The 16,924-nt window shown below is 37.3% G+C and overlaps 1 protein-coding gene across 1 annotated transcript in view; it reads right to left on the bottom strand.

The window, feature by feature from the left end:
• The window catches only part of CERS6 (ceramide synthase 6), a 320,307-nt gene that overhangs the window by 42,989 nt on the left and 260,394 nt on the right, over positions 1–16,924 (bottom strand). The window contains exons 7-8 of the mRNA XM_047084888.1: positions 15,771–15,899; positions 12,947–13,053 (exon numbers count right to left, since the gene is read on the bottom strand). Coding sequence (XP_046940844.1) covers positions 12,947–13,053; positions 15,771–15,899 — 236 coding nt within the window. The remainder of the gene's footprint in view (positions 1–12,946; positions 13,054–15,770; positions 15,900–16,924) is intronic.

The raw sequence follows: 16,924 nt of genomic DNA on the forward strand, positions 1-16,924 counted from the left end.
AAAATAAAGCCTGAGACACTTTCCTGAAGATAAACTACATTAGGCATAACACAAGATGACTATCACATGTGTTTATTTCAATTCAGATTCTTGGGCGAGACTCCTATCACTATGTTTTAATTGACTTTCAAGCTGTTTTCAGAATCAGCAGAGGCTTCACTTATTGCTGGAAGAATTCAGTATAAATGTGCTCTTTCTTCTGTGCTGGAGTTCTGTTGCTTATACCTTAGAACAAATAACTTCCTGTATCACTCTGCTACTACCAGATATTCATTTGGTTATATGCTGACTCTAGTCATTAATACACCTAACCATCAAACATTCTTTTCCCTTCTCCGAAAGGAAAGTGCCTCATATTTACCGCCAAGAAGTTCTCAGATGTAGAAACAAGGAGGTAGTCATCTCTGCCCACCAGAACAGGGACAGGGTGTTAATCTGAAGAAGGAAAACTAACCTCCCTTCCCACTCTGCTTAAAAAAACAAAACAAAACAAAACAAACAAAACAAAACAAACCAGCTTGGATCCATTCTCAAGTGGTTTGGAAATCTATTGCCTATTTTCAAGATGCTCCAGATACTGGCCCAGGGAAATATATCCTGATCATGGTGAGAAGTGACATGCCCATTTTATTTTTTTATTTTATTATTTTTTAAAAAAAAAAAATTTTTTTTTTCAACGTTTATTTATTTTTTGGGACAGAGAGAGACAGAGCATGAACGGGGGAGGGGCAGAGAGAGAGGGAGACACAGAATTGGAAACAGGCTCCAGGCTCTGAGCCATCAGCCCAGAGCCCCACGCGGGGCTCGAACTCCCGGACCGCGAGATCGTGACCTGGCTGAAGTCGGACGCTTAACCGACTGCGCCACCCAGGCGCCCCTGACATGCCCATTTTAGACATGTTTGTAGCACCAAGACTCTCCAAAAGTGTCAGCAAAATACAGGGTTTTAAATTTTTTTAATTAAAAAAGTTTTTTTTAGTATTTATTTATTTTGAGAGAGAGAGAGGCAAATAGAGAGAGTCCCAAGCAGGCTCTGAGCTGTCAACACAGAGCCCGATACGGGGCCTGATCTCATGAACTGTGAGATCATGACCTGAGCTGAAATCAAGAGTTGGTTGCTTAACTGACCACCCAGGCACCCTAGCAAAATATAGTTCTAATGAAGCTGTTAGCGTTTCATGTAAAAGCAGTGGAATTGCCTTATCTGAAATCTCAAAGCCATTAGGGCTAATTTATGAAGAAAATGTATCATTCAATCTTATTCCTTTTGCAGCAGGCAGCAATCAATAGTCTCACCACTTCTAATTACTAAAAAGAGAAGCCCCGTGAACTCATGGAAGCAGCTGTTGTGATATTTATTTGATGTTGATAAGAGTAAGCAAAGGTCTCATTATAAGATATATATCCAAATAAAATCTACAAATCCCTATAAATATATATTTACTTGAGATATAAGTACCTATAAACAATAGTGAAAGTATGGAAAGAGACCAAATGTCCATCAGTGGATGAATGGATAAAGAAGATGTGGTATATATATACAATGGAGTATTACTCGCCAATCATAAAGAATGAAATCTTGCCATTTGCAACTGCGTGGATGGAACTACAGGGTATTATGCTAAGTGAAATTAGTCAGAGAAAGATGAATATCATATGACTTCACTCATGTGAGGACTTTAAGACACAGATGAACACAAAGGAAGGGAAGAAAAAATAATATAAAAACAGGGAGGGGACAAAACATAAGAGACTCTTAAATATGGAGAACAAACAGAGGGTTACTAGAGGGGCTGTGGGAGGGGGCACGGGCTAAATGGGTAAGGGGCGTTAAGGAACCTACTCCTGAAATCCTTGTTGCACTATAGCTAACCAACTTGGATGTAAATTTAAAAAATAAATAAATTAAAAAGCCTTCTCATTAGCAAAAAAAAAAAATAATAATAAGATACAAGTACTGGGGTGCCTGGGTGGCTCAGTTGGTTAAGCATCTGACTTCAGCTCAGGTCGTGATCTTATGGTCTGTGAGTTCGAGCCCCATGTCAGGCTCTGTGCTGACAGCTCAGATCCTAAAGCCTCCTTCAGATTCTGTGTCTCCCTCTTTCTCTGCCCCTCCCCTGCTCATGTTCTGCCTCTCTCTCTCAAAAATAAACAAACATTAAAAAAAAATACAAGTACCTATAAATGTTTATCTATGATAAATATATATTTATGGATATAAGTAGTTTTTAGATATATGTAAGATATATTTACATATGATGGAGCACCCACTTTATTTCACCTCTTTTTTGTGTGAGAAAAAGTAGGCCAGAAGATAAAAATAAGCAATGATCCTAGTTGTTCATGCAGTTATTTTCAGAAAAAGGCAAAATTCATCATCTTCCCCAAACCTTTGAAGGAATGGCAGAAATCAAGTTAAAAGAAAGAGAATAGTCACAAGTCAGTATGTCCAGTTTGGGCCACCCAAAGTCCAGTCTCCTACATGCTATGCCTGAAATAGAGCTCATCCCAAACACTAGCTGTGGGGGACAGCATGCTAGGCTGGGGAAATTATGGTAGGGGAATTAGTGAGGATATGTGGGCTCAAGAGAAGAGGATATTTATAAAAGCATTAGTCTGGCATTCAGAATATTTCTCCCTGATTTGTGAAGAAAATAGAGTGAGACTCTATTATATTGAAATTAGTACACAAATAAACAAACTATCTCCCTGGGGTGAACACCTTTATGAAAGTGAATTCCAAGTTAAGACCCAGAAAAGTCAGCAAACTTAAAGCATGTCAGGAAACATGCACGGCACTAGGCATGTAAAAGGAGAATAAGATATGGTCGCAGCCCTGACGAGGCTCACTCTTGAGTGAAGGGGGACATGAGAATGAATGATTATCAAACAATAATAGCATTAGAACAGTGTTTCAAGAAAATGTCATGTGATTGCTACGAGAGTAGGGGACTCGACCATCTAATTACACGTTTGAGGATGAGGGGGACATAATTTGAAATAAATGCAATCATATGGCTAAGGAAGAGAAAAGGGGGTCAAGCTCCATGAATAATTCATGACTGAGAGAGACGTTTAAGCTCTGTATCTTCTGTACTTTGTTGCCGCAGCTTTAACCTATTTTGTGAAGCACCCGACTTATTTCTGGAAGATACAGACTTACTGTATAAGGGAAGGGTTTTGACCCTTTTAAATAAAGGGCTGACTTTGCAAACTGGGGAAGAGAGGTGATTTAAGAGACCTGTACACAAAGAAAGATTCCTTCAGTGTTTCATGCTGGCTCCTGAAGTGACTGAATGGGATGTGTTCACATGGTACTTTAATGCCAACTTTAAGTATTCGTTGCTTTACCAAGGTGTTTGTCTGTCAGTAGTAGACAGGAGATGAAAACACCCTTATAGGTCCACCAGATTAGAACAAGAACAATCTATTCTTGATGAATAGAAATATTCTAGTTAATAATAACCAGAAAACTCTGTTTTGTTCACTGATTATCAAAACAACATAAGAAAAAGTCACTGAAAAATGTATTACTGTTATTTGATGGTTTATAACCTTGTACTGCCTGAAGTTAATATCCATACCATCAACTATGATTGCAGAGCACAGTAGGTGAGAAAATAGGAGATGAAGTTGGAACACAGGTGAACCAGAGCCCTGCCTGGAGCCTATTTTGAGAAATAATCCCCAATACTTCCTGATTTGATTAGCACACACTACCATGCAGTAAACAGACTATTATATTTCATTAAATACATTTTACTGTGTTTACATTTCAATTAAAAAGCAATCTAAAATGTTAAGTGATTAAAATACGACTTCTTCATTTCTCAGAATTTTAGAACTTTTGGAATGGTTTCAACCAAGCCATTCTTATGTGTCACTAAAAAATGGAAGGTATTCAGAATCATTTCTTCAAGTTTTAATAAATATTTCAATGAATGCTTCAAACAACATTTTGTCATAACCACTGAATATGTAACTCAAAGATCACGATACAAAGTATTAGCAACCAACAAATGAGATTAAATATTTATTTTCTGAAAACTCTATTTAATGCACGGGATGAGGCTGCGTGGAACACAAAGCAATCTAAGACACCAGTGTCTGTGAAAATTAGGTGTGGGTTTGTATGCGGTCCTTTCAGAAAAAGGAAATTAAGGCAGCTAAATTGGGTTGGTGCAAGTTGCTCTAAAAGACGTGGAGTTTACTATGAATTTGAGATTGGGCTCCTAGCCTGCAACTGATATAAGCTGGATGAAAAGTCCCTGATGCTGGCTGGCCACAACTGTCCGGGCCCTGGGACAGAATTAATTACCCTCTCAGGGCACTCTTCTGCGTGTGCTTGCTCACCTTCTCTGGTGATCCCACGCATGGAGGAAAGATGCCCTATTTTTTTTCCTATTTCTCCTTCTCTTGAACAGTTGCTCTCTCCCCACGCTGCCCTGCAACCTTTTGACCACTTCTCTTTGTGCCTCACTTACCAAGAGCCACCGTGCCACACATCCTCATCCTGCCCTCAACCAGGCTCCTGGCCACAGCTTGCATTTTCAGTATAGCTACTTGTGCTATGCTCTTCCTTACATTTATTTAACTCCTGTATTTCCAATTCTTTGACATTTAGCGTTTCTGTTTTATTATCTGCTGTGGAAAAAGGTAGTACTTATTTAACAATTGCTCAGTTCTGTTCTTATAAATCCTGTCTGAGCAAATGATTCAGTGGCTGGGATGCTCCCGAGCACTTGAAAGCTACTGAGTCACTGCCACCTTTGTCTTCTTTGATCAGACTATTCTATATCATAAGGAAAGACACATGTGGGCTGCAAAGTCCCAGTCGCAATTGCACCAAACTGCATGGGAAATTCTAAATTTTTATTTACTGATTTAACAAATATTTATTGATGGTTCTGCAGTGCTGAATGTTCCTGGGCTCAAGACCTAATCGATATCTATGTCCCCAACAACGACACTGTGCCTACCACACAGCAGGCTCACAGTGAAGTGCAATGAATAGATTTACAAAAAATAAATGGCTCCTTGTCTATGAGGAATTTATAAAGTGTTTGTTTCCTTGTCCTAAAGACATAAAAAGCTAAGTAATAATATGTGATAAGATACATCCGACCAAGAAATAGGATGATTCCAGGGATGCTGATGATACTGTGGTTCCATTTCCTTGACTACACTGCCATCCCAGAGATGACATTCAGAGGTAGGGATGAAGTTCTGAGAATGAAAGGATGCGGTCAGGGTGGCCTTCACTGACGGTGGCACAGAGCACTGCACACCAGGATTGTGCAGGGAGGGTTTCTGGGATGGTGCCAGTACTGGTCCGGACTGAGAAGTAGGCAATGGGCAGAGACAAGGTGGTCCAGAGCTGAGCTCTTAAGAAGGGGCTTAGTATGGACAGAGTGGCCCGTTGACAGGAGTGAGCCAGGGACCACGGTCAGGGAGGTGAGGGTAAATGATGGAGAAGAAAACTGGCCTGGCACACAGCTGCTCTTTATGGTAACATAAAGTGGAAACAGGTGATGCGGGTTCTTCATCGGTTACAGGATTTTCCACAAAGCATCACTCTCAAATAAGTGAGATTCTTGGTCAAATATAGAATTTGCAGATCTCTGTCCCTGGCATTAGGTTTTATTGCAATACTCAGATATTTTTAAAACAGATGAAATGGCCGTACAGAATTTTATGATACTTTGAACAAACAATCTTATTTTCTTTTCCTTCTTCCCCTTAGCAAAGGGTTCTCTGCAATGATTGGGAGGGAGGAAAGGAACACTTAAGACATAAATTCTGTGCAGAGAACATTACTAGGATACCATATTTGGTTGTTTTTGCTTCAAGTTACAATAGGAAAATAGTTGGGAGCATATTCTGCGCACCTCATACACAGTATTAAGAATACCTGCGTGTTTTTTGCCTAATGTAGACCAGACTTCTAGAGACACCCAAAAGCTGTATACACGGAATACACCACTCCTTGCGCTACCTTTTTTACTCACCAGACTAATTGTTAATGGCCTAGCCCAGGAGTTGGCAAACTTTTTCTTCGAAGAAACAGCTGGTCAATTAATTTAGGATTAGCAGGCTATATACTCTGTCCCAACTACTCAAGCCATTGTAGCAGAAAGCAACCAAAGACAACATGTAACAGAGGAGCAAGTTTATGCTCCAATAAACCTTAATTTATACAAACAGGCAATGGGGCTGATTTGTCCTACAGGACATAGTTTTTTGACTCCTGGTCTAACCCTTCAATCTTGACATTATAAAACATTATTATGTTCACATGAAAAGAAGCAAAACATTCCAAACATATTATTTCCATCCATCTCTACCATACCTTTTGAAGCTATTAATTGATGCCAATACATGTAAGTCTTATTAAAAATATACCAAATAGCCACAATATCTAATAGCTGAGAGATTTCAGATTTCATCCTTTTTCTTTAAAATATATTTAACAAAGACCAACACTAAGGAAAATGTCAGAGAAAATCTGTCAACGGATTCTAGAAAAAAAAGGACAACACACCCAGCTTCTCCATATTTGTGAACTCTGAGACTAATCTTATCAGATATTCAGAAAGGCATATAAGCCACACTACTTTGGTAAAGTATGTCTTTAAAAATAAATTAGAGGAGAAGATGATATTCCCATATGCATCTGGATGAATTTCAAATCTTATTATGGAAAATGGTAAAAGAATGATCTAAGCTTTTCTGTAACGTTTTTTTTTTTTCTTTTTAATTGCAGAAACTTTCAGAGAGTACAAATCAGCAATAATTCTCTTACTCTGCAGGACAGGGACAGAAAACAACTGAGATGTCACATGCTTCATCTGAATAACAGCAGACCACTGACAAACTCTAACTTTCCCGTAGTCACTGGGTTAGCATTTAGTGGGACATGAATGGGGAAGTGGACAGTCAACATTAGGCCACAGGAAGAGGTTTTGGCAATTGTGGTATGCCCATTCATAGCTGGATAATAATCTGTCAATCTGTGACTTGTAGGAAAGAACTAGCCTGACATATACTTGCATTTTATGAAATTCTGTGAGATTCTGTGAATGGTAATGGTCACTTCTGGTGGCTCAGGGTTAGTATGGTCACTTAGAATTTGAGAGAATAAGGCAACCTGCGGCACATCTGATACTATATGCTCACTGAGTACTGAAAACAGAAGTGACTGAAACAAGATATTCTGAATCTCATAATCGGAGAAAGAATTTGTAAAATTTTATTTCAAAAGTGCCTATGATTATGGTTTCTTAATCTAGATTAGTTGGAGGCTATAAAATGTAATAAAAATTTCTAGCCACTTGGCCATAATGGCAATTTCCATTTTTAATAATAATAGATTTTTAAAAATCCTTAATATTTAAAAAGTACTTTACAGTTACAGAACATCACTACAAGCAGTATGTCATTTGATCCTTAACATTTCCTGGTAAGGTAGATGGAATGATTACTATTATTCTTATTTTTCTGATGGAGACATAGATGCAGAGAAGTTATACACCCGGTCTTCAGACACACAGTGAGGGGGGAGAACCAGGACCAAAAGCAAGTAGTCTTTCTACAGACTACACCATGTTACTTCCCTGTCAGGATCTGTATAGATTTCCCTTGTTTGTTATTAGATTCTTATGGCTGGGAGATAACGATTCCTACTATACCTCTGGAGTCTTAGCTGGGTCAAATGATAGAGACAATCAATTACTCTTTATGTAACAACTACCAAAAATGCATCTTATCAACAGCTTTATGGCTTAATCTTTAAAGAAGATAGTATTGTACTGTAGGAAGAAACACCTGAAACTTAGTAAGTACTTGCTGAATTGAACTGATGTCAGGAGAACAGAATCCAGAAAAGACTGGGTAAATCATTGACTAAATGAATCAGTTTTCTCTGTGTAATAAAGGAGAGACTGCCCCTATCCACTTCACGATGATTTAAAAGCTCAACTAAGAAAACAGATGTGTGATTTTTTTAGAATGAAAGAGTACCTAATGCACTCAACAAATATTTAATGAGTAGCCATTGTGGGCAAGGCATTGTGATACATGCCACAATGACATTAAGCACAATCTACTCTGTGCCAGTTGAAACCACAGCTTCATAAAATATGGGAAACTGTTAGGAATTCTAGGGATTATACCAAACTGGAGTTTAGGAAAGACAGATACAGATAAATGAAAATGGTAACAGTTTACAATGATGGGCTTATTCTCAAAAATGATAAAATCATTGACTGTCCAACCACAACAAAAAGGCTAAAATACAAAGACTTCTGAGTGATGTAGTACTGTGAAACACATACCCAATTTTGAAGATTCGGTGTGCAACAAACGAATGAAAATATCAATAATTTTTAATATTGATTACATGTTAAAATGCTATCATTTTGGATATACTGAATTAAATAAAATGTTACTTAAATAGATGTCACCTCTTCTTCTTACTTTTTTAATGTGGCTATTAGAAATTATAAAATTAATATGAAGCCTGAATTATATTTCTGTTGGACAATGCTGTTTTAGAAGAATGTATTGTGGCCAAAAGCCAAGTCTGAGCTATATATGAATCTGAAAAGGCTAATCATGGTGGATGCTGTCTTGGTGAGATGAGACATGGACTGAAGACACAACAAAGAATGAGCCCAGTGGCCATGTGGGTGGCTCAGTCAGTTTAGCGTCTGTTGATTTTGGCTCAGGTCATGATCTCACGGTTCGTGAGTTCAAGCCCTTGCATCAGGCTCCACATTGTCAGTGCGGATTCTCTCTCTCTCTCTCTCTGTCTCTCAGCCACTCTCCCCCATCTCTCTCTCAAAATAAATAAATAAACTTAATTAAAAAGAAGAATGATCCCAGTGTTAAACTCACAAATTACAAAAATTCTGATTGCTGATGTGGGAACACATGTATGGTCAGGAGGAACCCGGAAGATTTTGCTGGTGATTCCAATGTAAATAGACTGAAAACTATGAGGAGCAGAGAGCACATGGAACAATTTTGTTTCTTCTTCCACGAAGCACAAGTACTTGAAGGAGAAAGAAGTTAATAAAATGCTTGTTAGAACTGAAGTCCACTCTGCCTCCAGGTCCTTCCCTCTAGTAGCCAGTGACTGTTTCACACACACAGTCTATGTAGTATAATGCTCTATTTAGTTGTCAAAGCGCCTTAGTACCTCAACCAAACTATTTAACACTGACAATCCAGTTATCTTACTTATCTCCAGAAAATGTTCAGAAAATAGTTTATAATCCCTAGGCCTTCCAAATTATAAACCAGAATAATGAAGGGACCTATCAGGATTTGACACCAAGTGCCCTAAGGCAGGTCCTGTGTCTGAATTCTCAGTACCCAGCCCCTTACTGGCTACATAGGAGGTACCCAATAAATATTCACAGAATACATTTAAAAAATGGTGGCATATTGGGAGCTAAAAGCCCACACCTAAACAGTATGGAAAAGGAAAAGACTGGAAATTTTAGACTGATAAGCTCACTGTTGCAGATAGATAATCAAACAGATGGGGATGAGTACCTAGAAATGAAGAGCCAGAAGCCAACAAAGGTCTCCTAAAATCAAGTCATGCCGGATGGGCTCCATATTCTTTTTTCACCCTGCCTCTACAAGTGCAGAGGATATCTCAAACAACAGAGTGAATTCTGACTTTCACAAGACCTTTGATAAAGTCTTTGATTACACCTTAGAAAAATGTGGGGAAATAGCAGGCATGATGACAGAGCAGTTATGAGACAACAGTAACAAGTAGAAAGATCATAAAGAAAGACTGGCGGTGGAGAGACTGAGGTCAACCCAGAGATTCTTCAGTAGTGCAGTGTACCAGGAGTACCTCTAGTTCAACTTTTTTCGTCGATGAGTTGGGAGAAGCATGAAAGGCATATGCTTAAGTAGCATAAAGGTGGAAGGGACAGGTATGGCAATGGATGTAGTTCAGAAGACCCTAATTGGGCTAGGATATTTGAAAACAGCATGATAAAAATGAATAGGTAGGAATACAGTTTGTATAATTAGGTATACAAATAAATCATTATAGAAATAAAAATACATAAAAATAAATTCAGGACGAAGAAGATCTAGTCTGGCAGGAGCTCAGATGTTTATCAGATCACCAACAATACAACGTCAAAGATGCTTGCAGTTAATGCAATGGCAAGCTGCATTAAAGAAATGCAGTTTTTTAAATTTTTTTTTAACATTTACTCATTTTTGAGAGACAGACAGAGACAAAGCATGAGCAAGGGAGGGGCAGAAAGAGAGGGAGATACAGAATCTGAAGCAGGCTCCAGGCTCTGAGCTGTCAGCACAGAGCCTGACGCGGGGCTTGAACCCATAAACTGTGAGATTATGACCTGAGCTGAAGTCGGATGCTTAACTGACTGAGCCACCCAGGCACCCCAAGTAATGCAGTTCTAAATGAAACTTGTTTTTAGTTCTTTGTATTTTATAACAGGAAATCCACATTTGGAACATCATGACAAGAGGAATTCTCAGGAACAAACAAAGGCGAGCAAACAATAAGCAGGAATAACTGAAGGGATTAAAGATGCTTTCTGATGAAAAGAAAGCCTACAGATGATATGTTAGAGATCTTTACGTTCTTAAGAGTTTTCCATTCGAAGTGGCAGGTACACTTAGTCTGTTTCCAGAGGCACTTTTGAAGAGGGGAGGGAGTCACAGATCTCGTTGAGAATCTAATAAAGCCATGTACCCTCTCCTCCAGGAAAAAAATACACACACAAACATGTTTTTTGTACTGTTTCAGGGGTTTCTAAACAGATTAAGAACCTCTAGCTTATAAATTTTAAAGACCCAGGTTTCTGTTTCATTTAAGAACCCATTTCTACCTCAACCTCTGAAGGAATACTCCTAGATCAGGGAAACTGACAGAATTCCTATCCTGGGCAGAGGTGGCAGAAGATTCTGGGGCTGGTGACCTGTAGTCTCTCTCAATTCTAGGATTTCCTAATCTAAAAGGAACTTGTAAAATAATTTCACAGTATTAAGGAAAATATTTAAAACACTATTGGTGATTGTCATGCATGTGGTAATTTTAAACACTAAAAATACTCATTACACTCTAGTAATTGGAAACAAAGGTCATCCAGGCACTAACGTAACTTATTAGATATATCTGAAAAAGATTTCATTCACTAGATGTACAACTACAATGGGAGCAGGTATACAAATTATTGCTTGTATTAGGAATAATAAAATACTTCTCTCCACAAGTTGCCTCCTGAAAAACTTGGCTGCATGCAGGGGCATGGTAGCAGAAGTCCTACAGCATTTGCAATAAAATTTCTTGCTTTGTATTTGATTGTAATGATTTTTCTGAGCAGCTAGTCTATGGCATTGTCACAGGGCACACCTATTCGTTATTTTTTGGTAGCATTACATAATTTCTATATTTGGCAGTCTATGTTCTAGGCAACTCATTACCGTCTAAACCTACAGAGCTTTTTACACATTGGCTACATGGAAGGAGAAGGGGTGCATCTCAATTTTAATTCTACCCTCCAAGGGATATAAACAAATCAAAGTACTTGAGAGTGATGCTTATTTCTTTGTAACTCAGTTCTCAGAAATCCTAGGTAAGAAAAACTTTCCATTATTCCCTTGAGAAGTATGTCCTGGATTTTGCCCAAATTACTTCTATTTAAATTCTTATCACCAGTTATGTCAATAATCTTGAGACAGCCCCAAACCTGAAGTAATTACAGATGCATTACATTCAACATTACATGTGTCTCCTACTTATAACCACATAAAAGTATATTGGGGTTCTATAAATGCTTTTTGCCAACACAAAATGTTGCTTCTTGAAATGATTTTCATAATAAATAAGTGTTCAAAAGAGCCTAGAGCCTCAAGGAGAGGGGTGTGTGTGTGTGTGTGTGTGTGTGTGTGTGTGTAGTAATTTGTTTATGGAACTCCAGTGATAGACATACTCACTTCAAAGTCCCAAATTTATTATGGTTATTTTTCTATTTAGGCAAGTGATTACTGCAACCCTTAATTTCTCATTTTTTTCCAATTTCCACTGCTTTAATTCTCCATTCAAATCAATTTCTCAAAATGGAAAAAAATCTGCCATCAGTGGTAGATTTTATGTGTTATGGGACTCATTTCTTTTCTAGTTCAAGTAATAGCCTTCTGGAAAAAAGATTAATGACACTGGACCTATTTTCTATAGAAAGGTTATCAAATTCCATCAAAGTCAGTCATAGTGTGTCCTTAGCTCTCAACAAAACAAAAGACATCCAGACATTAATAGGTCATAGAGAATTTCAGGGATTACTTTCAGGTTATACCTTCCATCTGTTTTAGCTGTACGTACAGCAGATGAAGAGAATTACACAGGACATGGTACTCAAATTTTAATATGGAGCAGAACCATCAGGAAGGCTCATCCAAACACAGAGTTCTAGGACCCAACTCCAAAACTTGTGATTCTGTAGGTCTGGGGTGGAGCCCAGTAAGTTACACTGCTATCAAGTTCCCTGGTGATGCTGTTGCTACCAGTCCAGAAACAATACTTTGTAAACCCCTGGTACAGAGGATCTCTGATACATAACTGGTTGAAACACCAAGTTTCCTTTATGGATTCAAACTTTCATAGTTAAAGTTTGCTGAATCACACTCTAGACTGGACACCAAAATGGCAGATGGCTTTCTGTGGCCTCAGAACCTCTGTAAGCCACATCCCTCTCTAACTATCCTGCAGGAAGTATTAGTAAAGAGTACAACCCTCTTCTGGAAGAAGACATCGAGGCATTTCTTGAGTCCCTCCCCTACTTTTCTTTAAACCTCTCACTAAATATTTGGAATGAAATTCAAAAGCAAAATATTCATAAAGCCTATGTGGAAGGGGTGGCTCTAACAGAAAGAAGATTGGCATACTCACCAGAAAGGAAATATGCCCAGTCGTGCAGTGATAAAAACCATGGCAAACATAACAAACAGAAGATCACAACTTTTCTGAAACTTGGCATAATTTGCCATTTTGGCAGCCTATGAAAAGAAGGAATGTGATATATTAATTTAGTTAAACTGATAAATGAAAAGCTTCTTTCAATATGCATGAGTCTCCTATAAGATATAACTTACCAGATGCATTAAATTGCCTGCTACTTTGAAATGTCATGCATCATGCATCAGTATTTATAAATTACCCACAAGTTGAGTGAAATGCAGCATTAGCTAGAAGTAGAACTACTGACTGTCACAGATTTAATCAAACATTCAGCAACCTGAAAAATTCAATTATATGGTTGATCTCAGGGAAACAGAAAAATAAGAAAATTCTTGCATTATAGATGATATTAGCAAGCCAAAGACACCAACACAGGAATTTGTCATAACAGGTCACAGTAGAAAGTACTAGGCAATCCTTGAAACCTCTAATGAGTTGCAAACACTAAGGCCACAGACTCTATACAGAATATATGGAGACTTTCTGCACTGCTTTCTTCTTTCTATTTAGAGTTATAGGTTTTCCTTAAACAGTAATAAGGACTATCTGGGAAGACAGTTTCTTGGCTTATTCTCATAAATTTAGAAATGAAGAACATGTCAAGATCATGTTATTTCAATGAATCCACTTAGGTATAATTTTCAAAGTTACATTAATGGGTCATTTTCTAGATGAAAGTCACTAATGTTCCAAGTGTCCATGAGAATTACTCTTAACAATTTATGTCAGTAATTTAATGACCACTTTTTATATTATAAGTTAAGGAAGAAATTACATCCCTTTTCCTACCATCTACTTTTTACAGATGATTCTAATAACAGGTGACGCTGAAAACATAATTTTGCTTGATCACCTCTTTCTACATTTTCACCTAGAATTTGCACGCTCCCACACACAGGGTTATAAACTGAAGATGTCTTGCTCAATTCATAACATTATTTCTACTTCTTAGAAAGTTAAATTAGCTGAGTCAACCTTGAAAGGATTGTTGACAGCATCCACAGAAGCTAAAATTTGGTAGCTTCAAGTAAAACACAGAACTATGAGAGAAATGGATTCCTAAGAAAAAAATACCTATTAACTGAGCAGAAGCCAGGATTATGAACTTTTAATTTCATGAGTACTTTGGGTGTGACACCATGATTTATAGTAAGAAAGGAAAAAATCATCTTCTGCCTCCTTCTGCCTAGGTAAACCATTTTTCTCTTACATTCTTCACCAGTATTCAATCAAAAGGCATCAAACATGCAATTTTCTGAAATGTCGAGGTCATACATCCCACTTCAAAGAGTTGATGGTTGACATATCTCATTATTTGGATAGTCTCAACCATTACTGTATAATGTAAAGAAAATCCACATGATGAAGAATATTTGCTTTCAAGCCATATGACTGACATTTCTGGGTTATTTTCTTTTCTGGATAAAAGTGGCAGACAAAGATTCAACCAGCCATTTCCATAGACATTAAAGTTGGCAAACTGTACAGGGTTGGTTTCAAAACTGTAGATTGCTGCATAAATCTCCACTTTCAAGCATACTGAGGATTTAGCCAAATGGTAACTGATTTTCAGATTGCTCTTATACAATTACATTTCTCCTTTAAAAAATATGCTAAATAGAGCCTAGCTCAAATCACTTAAAAATCACAGTGCCACACTATCATCTGACATATTTAGCCCATTAGGGCAGTGTTTCTGTTTCATAGCCTTATAGGGAACAGAATTTTTCATAAAGTGCTATATATATTTCAAGCCTTGACTAATTGTCTTTATAGCAGATTCAATTTTATCATATGGAATTTTTGCTTATACTGTAATAGTAGATCATTATTTGAGGGCACTTCTCTATTCACAGTAACAGTATTACTTCAAAGGGGCAGAACTGTGGGCCAAGAAGAATAAAAACTCAGCATATAGATTCTAACACCCATTTCTACATGAAATTTATACTTTGGTAAGTTTATCTTTCACCAGTTCCATAAACTTCTTAGCATAAATTTAAAATATTTTATTTAATTATATATCTCTATTGGGTGTGTCTCTTCATAGGGGCCATGATTAAGAGTAAATACCACATCAAAATTTTCCGTGGGATTTTATCTTTTGAAATATGCTAGAAGCATTTTTCTTTTACTTTTTCTTGGTGTTTTGTTTTGTTTTGTTTTTTTGCTACTTAAATGATCCTAAATAATAATGGTTTAGAAAGTTAATAAAAATACAACCAATATTTCCTCAGATACTCTTTATACTTATACAGAGAGAGAACATAGTTTTTAGATTTAATATGCAAATCATACACACTTCTCACTGTAAAAATACTAGGATAACATGTATATTGTGAACAAAAACTATGATCGTTAAATAACTTCATCAGGATGTACAACTACCATTAATAACTGAATTGAGTTATCTACACTTCCCATATACATCAAGTGTGGAACTTTACAACACCAGAAATAAAACCTATTCAAATAATGATTTTCTGACTGTAAAACATCCATTTTCTTAAGTGTGGAATAGTGAAGGTTTTCATTGTTCTAGTAATAAAGAATCCTATGATGATCAACATTCTTAGTACAAAAATTTATATACTAAAGTCTCACTTTAACAATTTCCAAAAGAAACACTCGGCAGCTTCAAATCAATCATATACTATCTTCCCCCAACACTGTCTAGCATACTATAGAAGTGATGGTCTTGGGGATTTCCTGAATTCTGGATTTTGAACTCTTAAAGATGAAAGAAAATGTTTACCTCTAGAAGAGCATCAGATGAATCGTGAAGACAGAGGATCAGGGTCCCTACTCGGGCCATATTGTTGACATATGAAAAGGAAATCAAGAAAATAGCTACAATGTGATGCAGGATCATGATGCCAAAGTCCTTGGGGAAGGAAAAAACACAGCCATGTTAGGTCTTAGAGTACTGCAATATTTCCATCCATCTGTTCAACCATTCAACAGATACTTACTGAGGTTCTTACTGGACCTAGCACTGGGGATCCTAAGATGAATAAGATATATTTCCTACCCTCTGGGAGTTCACCACAGAGTGGCAGACACACACCGGGGACCAGTGACTCTCGAGAATGTGATAAATGCCAAAGCTAAGGCCAGATCATAAAGAGTGTTTTGTACTAAACCAAGGAATTTGAAGCTATGGGAGAAATTACCTCAGGATTTCAAGCAAAGAAAGGCATTACTTGGATCTGTACTTGAGTAAAATCTTTTGGGCAGCCGTGCAGGTTCAGCCCAACTGAACCACTTCTCTGACTTCTGTGGCTGGGGATTTTGCATCCTTCTCCTGGAATCTGTCCACTGGAACGTTAAAATAAGAATCCTAATATGTGGCTTTTCTGATGAATCTTACAAAATCAAGCTCTAAATCTTAACCATTACTGGTCCACAGTCATTAGGAACAAAAATGGCGATAGTAATGGTAAATTGGCCATCCTTATTGTGGTCAACTTCAATGGAGTTGCTTGTTGGCCCATATGAAAAGATCATCTTTCTCTGACATAGATTTATCTTCTAACCATCTGGACATAGTTTGCTGTGATGTGGGATTTCTGTTGCTTGGAAATACAGTCTCTCATTTACTAATATTTTTACTCTTGTTTATAAATCTCTCTCTCCCAAAGTATACTTGAACTTCTCTGGGATTTTAAATGCCAAGATTGGCCCTAATGGTTATCTACTTGAAGCCTTGGAAAAATACACTATTCATGTAGTGACAAATAAATTAGCCAAAAATGAAAGGCATATTATGAAACTGAGAAAGAGAGCAAGTATATGCATATATACACTGCTTTATTCAGCAGCTATTGATGTCATATAGTTTCAGATTTGAAAGGTCAACTGTGGTGACTTTTAAATCGTTTTAAAACATTTAAACAATGGCCTTTGTTT

This window comes from Lynx rufus, unplaced genomic scaffold (genome assembly GCF_022079265.1).
Source record: "Lynx rufus isolate CCGP_SWC_20201006 ecotype Redwood Valley unplaced genomic scaffold, mLynRuf1.p SCAF_2, whole genome shotgun sequence".
NCBI lineage: Eukaryota > Metazoa > Chordata > Mammalia > Carnivora > Felidae > Lynx > Lynx rufus.